Raw genomic sequence first — 19,723 nt, forward strand, 5'->3', positions numbered from 1 at the left:
ACTTTTGTCACTTTTGATAAGTGTTTGTCTCTCTCTCTCCTCTCGTTGAGTGGAATAACCTGTTTTTAAGCACTTTTACATTAAAGCAAGCATTTTAATATGCTTTTGCCTTAACTGAATGAGCCTTGAAGTAATTGAATGGAACTGATTGCTGATATTTGTTTGATGATAAAACAAAAAAAGATTTAATTGCTTGATTGGCGCATGCAAATGACCCTGACTGGCTTTGTATGCTGCCATCTTCTACCTCTCTCTCTCTCTCTCTCTCTCTCTCTCTCTCTCTCTCTCTCTCTCTCTCTCTCTCTCTCTCTCTCTCTCTCTCTCTCTCTCTCTCCATCCATTCATCCCTCCATCTCTCTGACCTTCCTTGTGCATGTGTATCTGTCCAGGTGAAAACAGCTGTGGAGGGGTTAATGGCACCGGAGAGGGAACGGGTGGGTAACTAACTTTTTCATCCACCAGCCAGAGTAACGTGCCTGGGACCGAATTTTGTAGCTTTGAGTTTCAAGCAGCCCAGCGACTGGTGGATTTAAAAAAAAAACATCCCTCGAGTAAAGCTTATCGTTTGCAGAAGTTGTAGAGCAGAAAACTGAAGGCAAGATTTACTTGTGTAACTCACTAATCTGCCCAACAGGAAATGACCTCAGAGACATCATTAGATTAGAAATAAACAGTGCAACAAAGAGGTTTGGCCAACTTTATTCAGTCAGTCAGATATTGCTATTTACTTTCCTCACATGTGTTCACGATGCAAGCAACTTGGTTAACAGGTCACTGTATTCTGGCTAAAAAAACTATCTATGCAGTGTGAAGATGTTGTGTTTAGAGCAGACAAACTCTCTTTGGCTACCTTTCTTTTGATGAAATTACTAGCTGAAGAACAAAACACCTAAAAGTTTGGTTTCAAATGCCAAATGCCATCAAATATCTGACTAAACAAGCAAGTTAAACTTACAAATATAAAGAGCTTAACACTCAAAAACCAATAATGTTCAGTGAAATCTTTGCCTGGGTAGGCAGTGACCTATCAATGTGACGTATGTCTACATTCAATTAACACAGCAGCCAAAGTTCATATCACGCATGGATTGATAAAATATAGTCTATTAGTTAGGCTATAAATCAACAAAAAATGTCTTGAAGAGCCGCACGATTGAGTTGTTTTATCTTCATTGAAGTTAGCCAGAGGGCTGGAGTATGTGTAATCCTGAGACAAATTATGAATAAAAAAATACATAAATAAATACCTAAAATAATGAATTATGAATATGAAGAAATTATCAATAGATACAATTTTAATGTAATCTCAACATTTCTTTTTAGCTTTGGTGAGGCACTGTCTACCCTGTACCCTGCTAACACGGTTAGCAAACAGCCCAATAAATGTCATCAGATTCACCTGTTTTAAAACAAAGCCAGTGAGAAGAGTAAGCAAAAGACATAAATATAGAAACTTCTCATGTGAAATAAACACGGTAGATAATTGATGTTCATTATACTAGGAAGCTGGTTAAGAAAATCTAAAATATGATTTATGAGTGAAAACCTTTGCCATCAACCCAAACAGTGGATGCAAACATTCTCAGAGCTTCTTTTTCCTGTGAACTTTCAAATACAAGCTGTGAAGTGAATTAATTTAGTTATTTATTAATGAATTTATGCCTGCAATCAATCATTCATATGGAATTTACACAACAACACTATCATACATGGAAATAAAACCACTTCAGTAGAGAAAGAACAAAGAGAGAAAACCTAATGATGGATGATAATGGAAAAATTCAGCTCTGGGCATGTTTTTACATCTATAAGAAGTAGCTGCCAATGGAAATAAAGTTAAGTGACTGATTGATCTTTTGTTTGCAGTCTGTACACGTAGTTAGTGTTATTCAGAGGAACGTCTCTGAGGATCAAGACAGATGGATGTTCTGTTGTTGTAGCCAAATATTTTAAATGAAGTCTATAATGGCTCAGTTAACCAGCAGCTGACAGTATTAGATAGACTCCAGGAAAGCAGGTAATTCTGGGAAATGAAGTATTTTGCATTCTGAAAACGATTGGCTCGCTATCAATCATTTGTTCATGATGAAGCCAATGGAAGCCTCTCGCTCCCTGCATCTCAGGGATTCCATTCTGGCCGAGTCAGTCGATGATTGACAGTCGAGTTTGAGGTTTTATCAGAATTTGAAGTACTTCAGAGCGACGCTACCTTCTTGAAAAACATGACAGGTGTTTCGTCCGATAATCATTGGACAGCCGCAGTTGTTTGTACTCTCCTCTTCCTCCAATCAAAGCTGCTAAAACCTGGCGCATGTTTTCAAGCCCTGCCTCTGCTAAGTGCTTTTAACCAGTGAGGGGTTTTTTTTTTTTTTTTTTGAGGGGGGGTGAGGGGCAGCGGAAATGGTAGAATTGATCCCCAGACACAATCTCAACAAAAAGTTGAATTTTTCTAATTTTCTTCATTGTGATGAATTTGCTACTAACGACATTTGACCTACAGTACAACACAAAATAATTCTCATGATCAGATTAACCTAAATGAAAGCCTGTTATTGGCATGAATGGAGGCGACAGACAATCAACATTGCGAGATATTCACAAAATGGATTCAACCCAGAATTTAATGGAGTTCATTACAGAATATTGTGTATTTTATTATCATTACTGGAAAATTGTTCAAGGCATTTAGTGCTATTTTCTTTCAAAACTTTTGGTTTAGAAACAACATTACTCTGTTTTTCTTTGTATTTACTATATGTGTGATTCAGACCTGGGCCAAATGCTATTTTTCAAACAATTACAGCAGCATTTAACATGTTCAAAACCTCATACAAAAATTGAGTTTTTAGTTTTTGTTCCATGTTGCAAATCTCACATGAGTAAATTTTATTTGGGCCAGGTCTGATGGCACATAGTAAGAGCAGTGTGTAGTTATCTCTTGTATATAATGTAGAAATAGTTAATGTTACTATTGTGAGTCCATGTGTTCACTGTACATGTCTATTAAAGTGTATGTGCTAACCTGTATATGACTGCTACCAGGCCAAGTGTTACCTTGCACCATACCTGGTGAGGATGGAGCACCCGGTTACCCCGGTTTACCTGGACCACCAGGTAAAAGTCAAAAGATGTTTTATGGTTTGTTTTTGACATTGTGCGCATAGTCTATGTGATTCACTGATTAAATCTGTCTGGTTCAAATATTTTTGTGCTAAAATAAGATTTAGATTGTTTTTGTCTGCACTGGAGCACATTGTGTAATTTTATATGTATTTTTTATTATTTTTTACTGTAGTTTAAGTGCAAGGCCTCCAACATTTTTTCAGCTGATCAATTACTATTGTTTTTTATATATTTATACATATTAATATTCAAAGTGCACAACAACACTGCAGTTTTACATTACAACTTTAAAGCTTGTATTTATGATTATTGCTTTCTAACGACGAAGTTGTATTATCTGTGGTTGTCACTATTTCCTTTGACTATTCAGGATATCACTGTTCATTCTCACTACACAGTTCTTCATCTGTTTGTAATAAAAGAAGACATTAATCTACTATTTATGAAACTTTTCTCCGGTTACTAAAGTATTTTTCAAAAAAAACCTCCATCATTGCAAACTGTCAAACTGAAAAATGGTCATCATTGGAGCTGTACTTGTCTACACCTGTCAGGTCCTAAAGGTCAGTCAGGTTTCGCAGGAGGCTCTGGACGTCCAGGGTTTGATGGTGCCAAAGGAGAAAGAGGAGACCCTGGCTTTGGAGGCCAGCCTGGGCCACAAGGTAAACCTGCAGAGTGGCTTTTTTTGCACAGGTATCTAGAGTAGAATCAGGGCCAATATTTACTGTGATGAACAGTAAATGGCTCTAGATTCAAGCTGTTTGAAAGGTATGTTTACATTTTGTTTCTGCAAAAGGCTAAAAAGAAATATTTACAAGCGAAGGAAATGCTTGTATTTCTCATGGGCAAGTTTTTGTTTTTGCAGAAATCTCTCCAACTTGGAAATGTTAATTTATTAAGTTAATCATCAGGTTGTTTGTATTATCTGAACTGTCGCTTTATTTGCTGAAGATAATCTTTAAATCTTCCACAAGTGATCAAGTTACCATTTTATGATGCCTTGTTACAGAACGATATTAACAGCAGATGTAAATCCAGCTGGGATTAAAATTTCCTTCACAATCAGAGTTAAATTAAAGCAAAACTGCTACCTCTAGATGAAATTTATAGATGGAACACTGTCACAGTGTAAAGATAATGTTGAAAAAACAAAGTCAGCCATCTGCCAGAGATAATCACTGACATATTTGCTCTATATGAGATTAAATTTCTAGATATCTGAATAGAATTTGAGGCAAGACATGGAAAAATGCACATTGTTCATCCCAAATTGTAGTGGAGTAGCTTAGGGAGTAAAAAAAAGTGGCATGTCTTTTTGTTCATTTTTAAATAGGCTTTATTGCTGATCCATTCAAAAAATTAAGTGATTTAGACTTCGATCAATCCCAGACCTCTTCAATCAACTCTACTATTTCCTCCACCCCTTCCTCCCTGCAGGTTTCCCTGGACCAAGAGGTGATCCTGGAGGTCCAGGTGGTCCAGGATCCAGTTTCGACGGAGCAAGGGGAAAAGATGGTGCTCCAGGGCGTCCTGGAGCCAAAGGTCAGCCTGGAGATGTAGTGGGAGCCACACCTGGAGCTCCAGGACGAGACGGTTTTCCGGGAGTCCCTGGAGACAAGGGCCAGCCCGGGACACCAGGAGGGCCTGGATTACCTGGTGGGTGTGAAAGACTGTCATTGTAAAACTGAAAACTGTAGCAGTATTGTCGTTAGAGTAATTGTAGTAGTTAGTTGAAATAATAGAAGTTGCACCATTTGTAGAAGTAGCTGCTGTAGCACCAGTGGAAGTAGCAGTAGTAGCATTCATCATACCAGCAGTAGTGGTAAAAGTAGCAATAGCAGTATCAGCAGTTGTAGCAACAACAGTATTTGTAAGTGGTAGTAGTGGTAGTAGAAGCCTACTACTAGTAGCACTAGCATGTAGCAATCATAGGAACAGTATCTTCTAGTTATAGCAGCAGTAGTATCTAGTAGCAGTAGCTAGTACAGTACTTAGCAACAGAAGTATCTTGTGGTAGAATTGTTAGCAGCGGTAGTAGTAAATATTGTTGTAGTAGTAGAAGTTATGTCAGGAGTATTGGTTGCAGTTGTGGTGATAGCAGCAATGGTGGTATCAGTAGTAGTTGCAGTAACAGTAGCAGCAGCAGTAGTAGTTTAATGCCAATAATGGTGGTGGTAGTAGTACAGTTTCGTAGCAAATTTGTATTTGTTGTGGTGGTGTTAGTAGTAGTATTAGTAGTAGTTTTTACAGTAGTAGTATCTTGCTGTAACATGATGATTATTATTAACAGTAACATTTAGCAGCAGCAGTAGTAGTTCTACTAGCAGGAGTAGTATTGGTGGTGGTGGTCGTGGTAGTTGTAGTAGAAATATCTTAGTAGTAATAGAATTATTAGTAACAGTAGCAGTTGTAGTAGTGGTAGTATTTAGTAACAGTGTTATTAGTTGTAGTAGTAGTAGAAGTAGTAAACCAGTTGTAGTAATATCTGTGAACACGTTTCTTTCTTCCTCCATCAGGTTTTGACGGGCGTTCCGGTGTTCCTGGACTGAAAGGAGAGCGTGGAGTGGATGGTTATCCCGGTAGTCCCGGCCTTCCTGGACCTCCGGGTCGGCCATCTAATGGCATTACCGGTCGACCCGGAGCTCCTGGCAGCAAGGGACTGAGCGGATCACCAGGTGAGGGAAAAGATTCAGTAACTGTGTCCGTGTTTTATCATATGGCTAACCAGACTTCTGATTAATTTTGTAGAACTTTAGACATTTTAGACTCCATGTTCTGTATTTGAGAAATCTTAAATAGAGAGATTTGTAGCCTGATTTGGAGTAAAAGAAGAAGAAACATGATTAATTTGATCTTGGCTGTTGCCTTACACCACTTATCCATCCACGTTTACCAGTGTTGGTTCATTCCTCCCTTTTTTCTCTGTATTTCTTTCACAATTCTTCATTTACGAATCAGACGCCACAGTTGCCTGTTTTGTTCTTGTTGTTTATTTAAACATCACCCAAAAGAATCTCTTCTCCTGTTTTGTATTTCTCCTTGTCTTGTGTTTCTTCCTCCTTTTCTTTCCCTCTTTTCTGCACACCACCACCACCATCATCTCCATCCATCCTCTCATCCCTCCATCTTTTTCCTCTTGGTGTTGGGTCATTCGCTATAGGCTGCCAAGGTGAGACACTCTCTCTCCCCCATCCATCCATTCTCCCATCCGCTCCATCATTTGCTTCTATCCCTCCATCCTCCTGCTTTACACACATTGGGCCAAACACTTTAACTGCCATCTCCATCAAAGTGTTTGCCTACTTTCTATCTCTCATCTGCTGCAAAAAATGTCCATGTCCATAATTAGATTAATATTGGAGTCAGTCTTGGGGTGTGACAGTATTTATTTATTTTGGAAAAAAGGTGCAGAAGAAGTCAATGTGGTCAGTTAAAATAGTTCAAAATACACTTTTAAATACAGTTAAAATGTTTCTGATTTTTTTCTGGAATCAATTATTCTGAAGGAAGTGCTGTTATGTTCCTTAAAGGACATATTTTAGTCCTTTTACTACAAATCATATACTTAAAAAACTTAAAATTATTGTTAAATTATTAGATTAATTTCCCTAATTCCAGCCAGACAATCAGTTCATTGCAGTATCCTTAAAATAAATTACTTCCAGACACTTAAAAAATTAATCCATCACAGTGAACTGTTTAGTCATCAAAGTTATTTGTTTGTCAAAGTGACATTATCATGCAGTTAATAGCTGAAACTAACTCTTGGTGGTGTGTTAATCCACCTGTGGAAAACTACAGTATCAGAAACTTACAGTAAGAGTCGGCTTTGAACAGTAACAATTTTAGGCCACAAACTACTTAAGTCACATACACCATTTCCTGGTGACCTCGATTGGTTATTCCTCATTTGATTTTCCATCAGCATGGCCTGTAAATGCAAAGCCTTTTGGAGCCGACTCTTAAATTTGGAAAGAATTAAAAGAAAATTTTCCCTTTTTGCAGCTACAACCATACTATAAATAGCCGCCCCAGAAATGTAAACAAAAAATTATTCCTATTTTTCTTAGGGGAAAAAATGTTGCTTACTCCCTTCTGATGAATAAACTGAGTGTAAACAAGGTAGAGAGAACATTACGCCAACTCATGTTGTAGTTGTAAGTACTCATGAATCTTGCAATCATAATGTTTAGTCAAAAACTGTATTTAACTGTACAGTTGTATGCAAAAGTTTGAGCACCCCTTGACAAATAACATATTTTGGTGGGTTTTTTTAATAGAAAAGATGTAAACACAGCCTCTCTTGGATATGGAACATAAAACAATAATTTCAGCATCACAGCTTGTAAACGCTTTTTGTTACTAGCTAAAAGTCTTTCAATTCTTGTATTTGGGATTTTCTCCTATTCTTCCTTGCAAAAGGCTTCTAGTTCTGCAATATTCTTGGGCTGTCTTGCATGCACAGCTCTTTTAAGATCTACCCACAGATTTTCAATTATGTTAAAGTCAGGGGACTGTGATCGTGATTCCAAAACCTTCAGCTTGCGTCTCTTGAGGTAGTCCATGGTGGACTTCAAGGTATGTTTAGGATCGTTATCCTGTTGTAGAAGCCATCCTCTTTTCAGCTTCAGCTTTTTTTTTAACAGACGGTGGGATGTTTGCTTCCAGTATTTGCTGGTATTTACTGGAATCCATTCTTCCCTCCACTGGTGCAATGTTTTCTGCAACACAACCCCAAAGCATGATAGATCCAACCCCATGCTTAACAGTGGTGTTCTTTTCATGAAATGCTGCTCCTTTTTTTTGTCCAAACATATCTTTGCTGAGTTCTATTTTAACTTCATCAGTCCACAGCACTTGTTTGAGGCCCCTGTAGATGTTTTGTTGTATACTTCTGACATTGGATTTTATAATGAGGACACATGTAAGGTTTTCTTCTACTGACTCTTCCATGAAGGTCTTGTGTGTGCGAGCATCGCTGCACAGCGAAACGTTGCACCACCACTCCTGAGTCTGTTAAATCTTCCTGCAGGTTTTTTGTAGTCAAATGGGGGTTTTCATTTGTGACCACCATAGGAGCAGTTCTCTCTCAGAGTGTTCTTGATCTTCCAGATCTCATCTTGACCTCCACAGTTCCCCTAAACTGTCATCTTTTAATTACATTTTGCACTGTGGAGACTGGTTGTGGTGTTCGCACACGGTTTGAAGAGTCAGAGTATGTGTAAAGCTTTGAAACTAGCACCTGCTGACATTTCCTAATGACAATTGTTGACATGCCTCAGGCCTAAAGTGCTGATTAAGGTCTGAGACCTTGTAAAAAGAATCTGAGACTTTGGAACTCCTAGGGTGCCACAATGATGTTTTATTTATTTTTTTATTTTTGTTCAATTTATGACATACAAAGTAACAATGCATTAATGTTTTTTCCATATCCTAGAGAGTTTACCTCTTTTCAATTAAAAAATCACCAAAATATGTTATTTGTCAAGGGGTGCCCAAACTTTTGGATACAACTGTAATTCAAGATAAACAGTAGTCCCCTGCTTCAAAAAAGTTTTTAAAACACATAAAAGTATGACACAGAAAGTAAATGGATTCATCACACCCTGCTGGAAGACACACTTAGTTGTATTGATAAAAATTACTTTTTAAAAGTCAGTTAATGGCTTGAGATGGACATTTTAGATGTGAGACATTCAGAAACAGAGAGTTCTCTCAAGAAATGTGTCTGCTGATGTTTGGTTTTGTTTTTGCAGCAAGCACTAACCCCCGTAGTTCATTTACATGTTCAAGTCAAATCTGTGCTACTATAGATTTGATCATTGCATTAATTGCAGTAGGCTTGTGTGACAAAAAGGCTCCTTGGTGCAAACGCAACTTAACAATCTTGCCTCTGCTTTTATTGATTTAGAGGCTTTTTCTACACTCTTAAAAAGGACTTGTCATTTTCAACACAGCCCTCTGGTGTGCAGATTAGCAACAATTTGGACAAATATGTTAGGTTTCTAACAAAGGTGTTGAAAGTGGGTCATCTTTTTAAGAATGTAGTAGTAGACTTTAGTGTGCTACAAACAAACCTTAGGTGGTTTAACCATGTTAATTCAGTCTGGAATTGCACTTGAATTTTCAGTTTATTTTGCATATATTTTGCAATTAAATAAAAGCCTGAGAGCAAGAAAATTGGATTTCTATTTGGGAGTTGCTGATTTGATCTAGCAAATATTTGAACATTTAAATTCCCTGCATATGTATCTGAAATCAGCCACATCATGCTTGTATCCATTCAATGATATTTCCAATCAAAGTGCAATTGCAGCCTAACCAAGGCAAACAATGTTTGTTTACATTGTTGTCTGCTTTTCGCCAAATTGTGTGCATTGTTGTGTTTATTCAGATTACAAATAATCGATCAATTGTTTGTCTTTATCTAAAAACTGTTGTGTTGGAGGTAAGTTGAAATATTATTAAAAGAAAGGTAAGATTATATGTTTGTTACTCACTATTTGTTGGTTTTTCATTATTTGTTGAAATTCATGTACATATTATTATTTTCTGTTACTACATTTTTTTCTGTAGTTTTTCCCAACATTTCCATTAAAAATGTAGATTATGATTTGTCTCTGACTGAATTTCTCTCTTTTTTTGTCTTTCTCGTCATCCATCATCTGTCCCATCATCCATCTGTCCACCACCAGGTTTCCCTGGTAGAAAGGGAGAAAGAGGAGGCCCAGGTTTCCCAGGGCGATCTGGTAGGAAGGGAGCCCCAGGACTGCCCGGCACCCCTGGTTCATCAGGGCCAGTAGGACCACCTGGACCTCCAGGACCAGGAACCAGAGAGGGAATCCCAGGAATACCAGGAAGGAAGGGTAGGCTACAGCTACGGCTCTGTTACTCATCAGTGTCTCACTTATGTAGATAACATCTCCTTACAGTGTCTAATACCATTTATATTCTCTGTTTATTTACACAGGTGAGAGAGGTTTCGTTGGACTGATAGGTTTCCCTGGACTACCAGGTCGTCCTGGTAGCCCAGGGTTTTCTGGAGGGAAAGGACTTGCTGGAGGAGGAGGAAGAGATGGAGTCCCTGGCAGTCCAGGATACCCTGGACAGAAAGGTAGAGTGTCCAGAGCCATGATTTTGGATGACGCAAGGATACACACAAGATAACAAAAAATGAAAAAAAAAGTGTCAGCCTTTTTTCCACTATGGTCCAATGTACCAATACCAGTAGAGTACGATGATGAAGCCTGTGAGTCACACTAACATCCATGTGTTTTCTTCTGTAGGTGAGAGGGGATACCCCGGCCTCCCCGGTGCCCCTGGTCCTTCTTATCCCGCAAGCTATGCGGAGAAAGGAGACCCCGGTTTCTCTGGAGGCAGTGGCCTTCCTGGCTTCCCCGGACCCAGAGGTAACACTTACTTCTGTTTATTTTTTTATTATTTTACCATCATTTGACAGCAGAGACAGAGACTGTACATGTTTAAAATGATGTTGAGTACAAAGTACCTCAAAAAACTAAAATACATGCTATAAGTTTTTCTTATCTTGCCAAATTTTACATATTTATATTATAAGACTGCTAAAGAAGAGTTTTATTATAGATCAGTAGTTTCACTGTGAACTAGGTTGAAGAAGTATTGCAAAGTAAGAGTTGCAGCATTACAGTATATAAAAATAGTAAATTTTAAGTAAAAATCTTACTTAAAATAAAACTACATAAGAATTAGTAGTAAGTACTCATGCAAAATAGCACTATTTAGAGTGTTATATTTATCATATTTATCATTGGATTATTACTATTGTTATTACTGATGCATGGCTGGGTAATCTATAACAATGCATCATATTGTATAAACTGATCATATGATTCATATGTAAAATCTAGTAAGTAATTAGTAATTATAGCTGTCAAATAATGTATTGTAGGAAAATTAGCATCAAAATTGAAGTAGTAAAAGTAAAAGTACCTCAAAATTCTACTGAAGTATAGTACTTGAGTAAATGTACTTTCCACCATTTTCCAAAGAGCTGATTAAGATTTTCCCTCCATGTTTCACCTCTAACCACTGTTCTGTGTCCGTTTTCACAGGTGACAAAGGTCTGCCAGGCCTACCTGGTCGTCAGGGTCTGCCTGGACTTCCTGGTTTCTCTGAGCAGAGTAAAGGACAGCCAGGACAGCCTGGATACCCTGGGCAACCAGGAGGTACAGGCTATCCCGGACAGAAGGGAGAACCTGGAATCATGGGATTCCCCGGCACGACTGGACCAAGGGTAAGGAAACACACATACACGCATTTACAAACAAACTCATGCAGTAAGTTCAGACAATGAGCTTCAAGTTCTGATGGTTTCTTTAAGGGTGATGATGGTGCACCTGGTTTCTCTGGCAGCCCTGGAGAATCTGGTCTTCCTGGCGGCAAAGGTGAGTATAAATAACAGACCACACACACAAAAAAATCTATGCATTCAGTCATATAAATCCATCCATTGACTCATTTTTGTTCCTCAGGTATACCCGGAGACACTTATGTGTATCCTGGAAGTCCAGGAGCTAAAGGCTTGCAAGGAGATTCAGGCTACCCAGGTAAGACATAATGACCTAATGTGTTTGGTCATGATAAAAACCACATACCTTACCCAAATATAGTTCTGTTTCCTGTAGACTGACCAAGAATCGTACCTTTAAACTGCTCTTAACATTATTTAGAAAGCAAGAAATGGTGAAAAAGTGTGTGCCTAGACTAGTGTCAGCTATTATGTGTTTTTGTTTTTATCTTATTACATACAACTACATTTTAATGGTTTTTATTCCTCTTTTTTCCATTTGGATTTCAGTTTCTGTATGTTCAATTTCCACAGAAATGTTGGAGATGCCTCTTCAATATTGGAAACATACTGTATATGATATCGTATAAGGCCGTATCAAAGGGTGTCAGATTCTCAAAATCTAATTTCTTACCTTTCATTGTTTTTTGTTAGGTGGAGTTAACATACAAAACCAACTAGATCACTATCTTGCTATGTTTTGCCAACATTTTGGCAAAGGGGTGGTCTCCATTGATTTATCTTTAAGTTTTAAAACATCTGATACATCCTAAAAAGATGTCTTACCTATCAGATTGATTGTCTCTCTCCAGGTGGCCCTGGCAGGGATGGCACCTCTGGTGACAACGGCTTTCCAGGAGGTCCAGGTTTCCCTGGAGCCAAGGGAGCTCCTGGTGAAGCAGGACGGCCTGGAATAATGGGTGAGACAGGCGAAGCTCCAAGGACAAACATCTGAATTTTAAGAAAAACCCTCACATTTCTGTCAAATCAGCAGAGGGAGTCACATTCTGAGGAAGCCACAGTCAGGAAATTAACATGCTTACCTCATCCTCTCTGCAGGCTCCCCTGGTTTCCCCGGACCAAAGGGTCTGCCCGGCTACCCAGGAGGAAAAGGACAAGATGGACCTCCTGGCCTACCTGGAAGTTCTGGAGGACCTGGAACCAAAGGTGAGGAAAAAAAACAATAATGCACGACCACTTTCTGTTTACAAATGACAGCAAAGGATACACACAAACACATTCATTTTGTTGTGCTTTTTGCAGGTTTGCCAGGACCCCCTGGTTTGGATGGACTTAATGGCCTTGGTGGACCTAAAGGACTCGCTGGAACCCCAGGTAATGACTTCATATACCAGATTCTAATAGTGCATTTTCCAAAGCTGTTTTTATCCTTCTGACGAGTATGAAGAAGGTCACTGTGCTTCAAGCAAGAACCCTAAAATTTTACAAAACCTGAACATTGTTATAAAGTTGTGTAAGATAAGGATCAGTTGAAAGTTGAAGAAGAACTCATGGCCTGTTAGTTTTGTCCTCTATAAATAATTTCTAGAAATGATGTAAGGTTTTGGTGCCTTTGGTTCCAGGTGGGAGTGGAGGAGGTCCCCCAGGTTCCCCTGGTTTTCCTGGGGCGAAGGGAGAGAGAGGTGTCTCCTACGGTGGAGGTCCTGGCTTCCCCGGAGCGAAGGGAGAGAGAGGAAACCAAGGTTAGACATACTCCAAAGACAGGAAAGCACTAATGGAATAAACATGAAATAAAATCAAACAAATCACTGCCGGTGTGTGTTTGTGTGTGTGTGTCAGGTGCTCCTGGATCCCCAGGGTTCCCTGGTCGGCCCGGACCTCCTGGTGAGACTGTGGGCTCAGACATTCCCGGACCTATGGGAGACTCAGGCCTTCCTGGTTTGGATGGAGAGTATGGTAAATACATTTCCTCTAACCCACTTACCTTTACTTTCCTCTCCTCAACTTCTTTCTTTCTCTAACCTGTGTCTCCTTTCTTCTCCAGGTTTCCGTGGTCCTACAGGTCCTCCAGGGCCACCTGGTCCAGGCACAGCCCAGGGAGACAGAGGTGACAATGGGCTCCCAGGCTTCCCAGGATCCCCCGGCAGGAAAGGAGATTCAGGAATCCCTGGAGGCTCCGGACTCCCCGGCAGCCCTGGTTTCAAAGGTGAAGTATATCGTCATTCAGGCTTTAAACAAAGACATGACATGAACCCAAATGTTTTCTCTTTTGCCTGTAGACAGTATCAATTATTTGTTTTGCAGAAAATAGAGAGACACATTCTCTAAAAAATAAGATGAAATATAATATTGTATTTTTGCGTTTCAGGAGAGCAAGGTGACAGTGGTTACAGCGGAGGAACTGGTCTCAAAGGTTTGCCTGGTGACTCTGGCTACTATGGACTCAAAGGACCCAAGGGATTAAGAGGTAAGAGGACTTCAGTCTTTCCACAGGTGGATCGTGACAGTACAGGAAATTAGTGCAGTTTACTGCTACCTTATTTGATCCATTATGAACAAACACATTTATTTCTCTAATACCTCCTTCTCTTCTTTCAATTCTTCAACTTGTCCATCTCCCCCTTTCTTCCATCCTTCTCTTTCCTTATCCCTTCCTCTCCAGGCCCTTCTGGTGGTAAGGGTCCCCCCGGCATCGTTCTTAATTTGCCACTTCCACCCTATGAGCAAAAATTCGGAGACATGGGAATTCCCGGTGAAAGCGGACTTCCTGGTACCCCCGGAGGGCCCGGCCAGTCTGGATTGCCTGGACGTCCAGGTGAGTATTTTGAATAATCTTTGCCATGTGGAGGACACTATTAAAGAATAATGCCAAAAATGTTAATTTCTCATAATTGCGTATAAAAATCCTATCACATTTGCCTCTAAGAATCAGACACTATAAGTCTTCAAATCATATTAGCACACTTATAAGAGTGTCCAAATTCACAATTGAGACCATAATGACTTGCTGAAAAAATATATTGATACAGTATTTCTAGAGAGAAGTTGATGCTTTTTGAATGGAAGTCAATTGGAGCCAGCAGCTAGTGGCCATCAGTGGCATTACACTTTAAGAGACTTCCACATCTATTCAGCCTCACGTCATGGTAGTTGCTGCTTGTTACAAACCTACACACTGGTTTTTTCATTCAGTACGTGCAGTAGATGAACCCCAGCACAGTCATTAATAAAACACAGAAGTGCCTGTCTTTGGTAAATTAGCCTCTGTTAAATCTATGTAAAATACTCTCTGCTTCAGGTCCTAAGGGTCGTCCTGGCGCTGTGGGTAAACTGGGCAGGACTGGCTCTGTTGGTCTGCCCGGACCAATTGGTGACGGCGGACCCCCTGGTTTCCCTGGACCCAGTGGAGAACAAGGTCAGCGGTCTGTGTGTCTGTCTGTGTTTTTCTCAGCTTATTTCCAGCTATTTTGTCTCAGATCTTAATGCAACTAATAACAAATATTGACACAGCTTTCCTCTAAAGTTGATAGAAAACATAATAAAACCTGTTTATATTTAATTATAGACTCAAACTATTACATATACACTTGTCATTATCACTTTATAAAGTTTAATATTTTTATTTTATAATATGACACTGATAGTGACTGATAGAGGAAGAAATCTTAGTTATTACATTGTTCTTAAATAAAAATATGTCTGACTGCATATGTCCTGTTAATGTAAAGTTTTACTAAATGTTTAACCAATTATAGTGACTTTGCAATACATTTTGACAAATGTAAAACATTATGTAATAATGTAATTTAGTTGGTTAATTACTTATCCAACAGAAAAATGTCCTAAAAATTGTTTCTAAGATGTGAATTGTAAAAAAATGGATGCCAATGATGCTTTAATTTTGGTTAAAATGCTGTTTTATCTTTAGAAAGTCATTCATTATTTATTTCTTGCAGCCTAGACATTGGTTGACTATTAACAAAAAAAATGTTTTATTTTTACTCAACTATTTTGATACCACAACTCATTTTATTCACTGTTTGTAATGTAACATTTACTATCCAGTATATCACCATTAAAAACAACAATAGAGCTTCTGAAAACACTTAAAAACCATCTTTTAAGCCATTTATCTCCCCGCGCCATTATTGTACTGGACTATTATTACATTAACATGTAAAAGAAAAACACTACTGGCCCCTCTAACAGCTGTTACACAACTTGTTTCTTCCTCCTCAGGTCGCCCCGGTGCAGTCGGTCGTCCCGGTCCTGCCGGCGGCGTCGGCCGCAGCGTCGATATCGGCTTCACTTTGGTGAAGCACAGCCAGAACTCCCAGGTTCCCATGTGTCCTCTGGGCATGGCCCAGCTGTGGGAGGGATACAGCCTGCTGTACGTGGAAGGACAGGAGAAGGCACACAACCAGGACCTCGGTATGGAAGAATTTTTAATGTTCAGTCGCCAGTGTGTCATTACGGAAGTGTGAATTTGTCGTATTCCTTTATCAACCTTGATAAGTGACCAGTAGCAACCGCTGAATCTATGATAAGACTAGAAACTGTCTGGCACAGCTCCATCCTGTCTCCTCATCTCCTTCAGTAAGGCAAAGAAAAGCAAAGAAGTTAAATATCTAATATTTTAACATCCTAAATACTGGCAGAAGTAGAGGCTACAAAGTGAACTTTTAAAGTAACATCTGATCAAAATCTCGTCTTTTAAAGTTTTACTTCGTTTACGTTTAACTTCTCTCTCTCTCTGTCTCTGTCTGTCTCTCCAGGTCAGCCAGGGTCCTGCCTCCCCAGATTCAGCACCATCCCCTTCCTCTACTGCTCCCCCAACGAGGTCTGCTATTACGCCAGCCGCAATGACAAATCCTACTGGCTCTCCACAACTGCACCCATACCCATGATGCCCGTGTCCGAGGGGCAGATACAACCTTACATCAGCAGGTACTGTTTTGGCTCAGTGAACTCCCAACAGCCATCTGGGACTCCAAACAACAAATATTAAAAGACCAATGTCTGTTTTTGTATACTTCCTGTTCCATCCAGGTGTTCAGTGTGTGAGGCTCCATCTCAGGCTGTAGCGGTCCACAGTCAGGACACGACCATTCCCAACTGCCCCGCCGGCTGGAGGAGTCTCTGGATAGGATACTCCTTCCTCATGGTAAGTGATAAACTAAAGACTCTAGATCTCTCTAGAAATAAAACTGAAATTTCTCAGGAATACAGCGCTTCAAGCAAATACCAGCATATACACACAAAGTGTAACTGTGAGGCAGCTGACGAGGTGCAAACATTTAGTTAGGCAGCTACACAGGTCCCACTAGGATTAAAAACTCACATTTGAAGTTTTCTTTGTTTTAATAAATGTAGAAACTGCAGCTGAAGAGATCAATTTCAAATAAAATGTCCACTATTTGATAAAGCATTCTTATAAAACAGCCAGGAAATAAATTGAGGACTTTTACATTTGCTCTAAAATCTAAAGTTCTACATTTTGCTCTCCTGCAGCAGCAACATGAAAGGTATTGTTGAATGAAATAAGTCATTAACTCTCTTGAATATTTCCCCCTCTGTCCAACACAGCACACAGCAGCTGGCGCTGAGGGCGGCGGTCAGTCCCTGGTGTCTCCCGGCTCCTGCCTGGAAGATTTCCGTGCTACACCGTTCATCGAGTGCAACGGAGCCAAGGGCACCTGCCACTACTTTGCCAATAAGTACAGCTTCTGGCTAACCACCGTGGAACCCAGCCAGGAGTTCCTCTATTCACCAGGGCAGGAGACCCTGAAGGAAGGCCAGGAGCGCATCAAAGTCAGCCGCTGCCAAGTCTGCAGCAAGTTCTTGTAGTAGGAGGAGGTGAAGGATTGAGGGAGGGAAACATCGGGAGGTGATATAGTAACACCTCAAAGAAAAGAAAGAGAGGTGTTGGAAAGAAATCTATGAAAACAAGAACATGTGACTGAAAAAGAGCCCCTCTCCTGCTTCACTGGTGGTTTCAGTATTGAGTCGAGCAACGTCAGCCCCCCCCTTTTTTTTTGATCCCCTTTAGGAATGAATGGCTTATTAAAAAAAAAAGACGCAAAAAGAGTAGGAGGGAGGAAATGGAAAGAGAAGGGCCCTGGTGTGATTGCTCTTCTCTAGATTATCACTGACAATGGTGCTATTGTTTATGTTCTTTGTGTTTATTTTATGTCTCTTCTCATTACGGTTTTGGCGAGAGTCATTCTCGGCTACCTCGGAGAGTGCCACCCCTTCGGATAGCACTGCACCGCTTACACATCATCAGGGCTGGACGTCTGCGTCAGCTGAGTCAGTTCAGAGAGCAAAATCAAATAGCAGCAACACTGAAAAGCTTGTTTTATCTTACAGGTAAATAAAATCTACAGTTAGTTACATTCTTTTTCTGAACTGATTTAACTGAAGTGGATGTTAACCTCGCCTGATTCAGATATATTTAGTGAAATGGCCACCGTAAAACGTTGCTTCTGTTGCATTTACGTTACAGTTTATGTTTTTCTTAAAAGCTGTGCCCTCAGCAGTTACTGCACTGGTGAATTTGCATGTTTTATATGATTTGATTTGTCATTTATGAGGTTAAATTAACTCATAAATACCCTTTACTGTTTTAGATTGTGACAGTAATTTAACCTCATTCATGTATACTTCAGTTCACTTTGCAAAATGCCCCTCGATAATATAATATATGCATGATTTCATTATTGTGCCAAAACATGCAAAATTACCAGTACAGTCCTTTAACTTTACTATACATTTTACATGTTTTACACGCCTGTGTTCCCTGTACATTTCACGATGTGACTCTTTGGTGCTACGAAAAACCCTGACAGTCGACTTGAAAGGCAACATGTAACATTACGCGCTTGTTAAACAGCTTGCAATGAATGAAAAAGGCAAACCAGCACTTTTCCTCAATATTGCTGAAACAAAATCTCCAAAAAAAAAAGAAGCTAACTCCAGGGATGAATGACTTGAATGAGGCCACCCATTCATACATATATATACATATATATATATATATTGCACTGATGTGAACTCCTACAATGGGTTAAAACAATAAACAAGTCAACTCAAGGGGGCACATGTCTCCATTTTCACTTTCACAGGCTTTCATTGTTATATTGTGACCAAAATACTTTTATTAAAATCCCATTAAAACGCTTTGTTTTCACTAGATTTTCAACAGGAAGTAATCAAACACAACACACGCTGCCTGATAGATTGTTAATTGTTGCTGTACATAGTGCTTACTGTATTTCCCAGCAAGTATGTTAGAGCAAAAGTCTAAAAATGCTGTTAGCTCCTTGTTTTATTTAGATTTTTTTTCCAGTCTCTGTGTCATTTCACTGTCCTCGGATGAAACATAGGAAGAAGTCTTATTATTTTCTGCCTCTAAAGTGAGATTTTTGCAGCCTTAAGTGTGACTGCTGAATACTCTGCTGCAGAAATAGGAAAATACATGGTATGATTTATCAGAATTTATCATTTTTATACATTTAAACATATGAAAACGAGTGAAACTGGTTAATATCAGTCTTCTCTCATTATCCTTGGACAGTGAAAGCTACTGGGTGACCATTATGTAACCACTATGACCACTGTGTCTAGCACATAGCTCTGTCTCTCTGGTGGTAGCCCTGATTTTATTACTATGTCACATTTTACTTTTCTATTTTCTTTTTTTTTTGTCTGCATATGTTGTTTTGTGATCTAGATTGTAATTATTTGACCTAAGTCACGATACTATCCCCTGGTTTTATTTACTGAGATGGGAGGGAATGGGAAGATAATGATGTGTACATTAAATATTATGACAAAAAAAATGCCTTTTTAGGATTATGTTTTATATGGAAAATATATTCATTCTGATTTAGCAGACATAACAACTGTTTTTATCGTCTGTTTGGTCTTTACCCCATGTTTCAAAACCAACAAATCTTTTACGCAGCAACATACTGTAAGTGCCTGGAGTGACAGAAAAGAAATGCAGTTTTTCCTCAAAGAGGACCGATAACAAAAAATGGTAATTACATGTCTGTTAATGTAATGTGTATTTCTGTGCTCACACACTTTGAAATAAAGTTTCAAAAATAACTGGAGTTTCCTAATGCAGAATTATTTTTATTATTATACGCAAGACAATGAGAAACGTTTGAAGTGGATTCAAAGATGAAATCAGTATTTTCATGGTGCCAGCAGGTGTTTCTGATGTCTTCTGTTTGTACATGTAACCCTCACTGAGAATGTTACATGTGGTTTCATGTGTTTTGTTGTGCTCAAGTTAGTGTAAAGATA

The 19,723-nt window shown here is 39.2% G+C and overlaps 1 protein-coding gene across 5 annotated transcripts in view; it reads left to right on the forward strand.

Moving 5' to 3' along the window:
* Positions 1-19,522, forward strand: part of col4a6 (collagen, type IV, alpha 6) — a 134,266-nt gene extending 114,744 nt beyond the window's left edge. For 3 of the 5 annotated variants that reach the window (XM_042400493.1, XM_042400492.1, XM_042400496.1), the window contains 25 exons: positions 390-434; positions 3,043-3,114; positions 3,678-3,785; positions 4,561-4,779; positions 5,640-5,798; positions 6,284-6,292; positions 9,819-9,989; positions 10,094-10,237; positions 10,410-10,532; positions 11,214-11,395; positions 11,483-11,546; positions 11,634-11,708; positions 12,262-12,369; positions 12,509-12,616; positions 12,713-12,784; positions 13,033-13,152; positions 13,250-13,366; positions 13,455-13,616; positions 13,779-13,877; positions 14,073-14,225; positions 14,709-14,825; positions 15,650-15,841; positions 16,186-16,357; positions 16,460-16,574; positions 16,997-19,522. In XM_042400493.1, coding sequence (XP_042256427.1) covers positions 390-434; positions 3,043-3,114; positions 3,678-3,785; positions 4,561-4,779; positions 5,640-5,798; positions 6,284-6,292; positions 9,819-9,989; positions 10,094-10,237; positions 10,410-10,532; positions 11,214-11,395; positions 11,483-11,546; positions 11,634-11,708; positions 12,262-12,369; positions 12,509-12,616; positions 12,713-12,784; positions 13,033-13,152; positions 13,250-13,366; positions 13,455-13,616; positions 13,779-13,877; positions 14,073-14,225; positions 14,709-14,825; positions 15,650-15,841; positions 16,186-16,357; positions 16,460-16,574; positions 16,997-17,257 — 3,167 coding nt within the window. In that variant the 3' untranslated portion in view covers positions 17,258-19,522. The remainder of the gene's footprint in view (positions 1-389; positions 435-3,042; positions 3,115-3,677; positions 3,786-4,560; positions 4,780-5,639; positions 5,799-6,283; positions 6,293-9,818; positions 9,990-10,093; positions 10,238-10,409; positions 10,533-11,213; positions 11,396-11,482; positions 11,547-11,633; positions 11,709-12,261; positions 12,370-12,508; positions 12,617-12,712; positions 12,785-13,032; positions 13,153-13,249; positions 13,367-13,454; positions 13,617-13,778; positions 13,878-14,072; positions 14,226-14,708; positions 14,826-15,649; positions 15,842-16,185; positions 16,358-16,459; positions 16,575-16,996) is intronic. The other 2 variants (XM_042400494.1, XM_042400495.1) reach the window with 2 other exon arrangements.
* Positions 19,523-19,723: the final 201 nt, after the last annotated feature.

The sequence above is a fragment of the Thunnus maccoyii genome, chromosome 22 (assembly GCF_910596095.1).
Source record: "Thunnus maccoyii chromosome 22, fThuMac1.1, whole genome shotgun sequence".
In the NCBI taxonomy this organism is placed as follows: Eukaryota; Metazoa; Chordata; class Actinopteri; order Scombriformes; family Scombridae; genus Thunnus; species Thunnus maccoyii.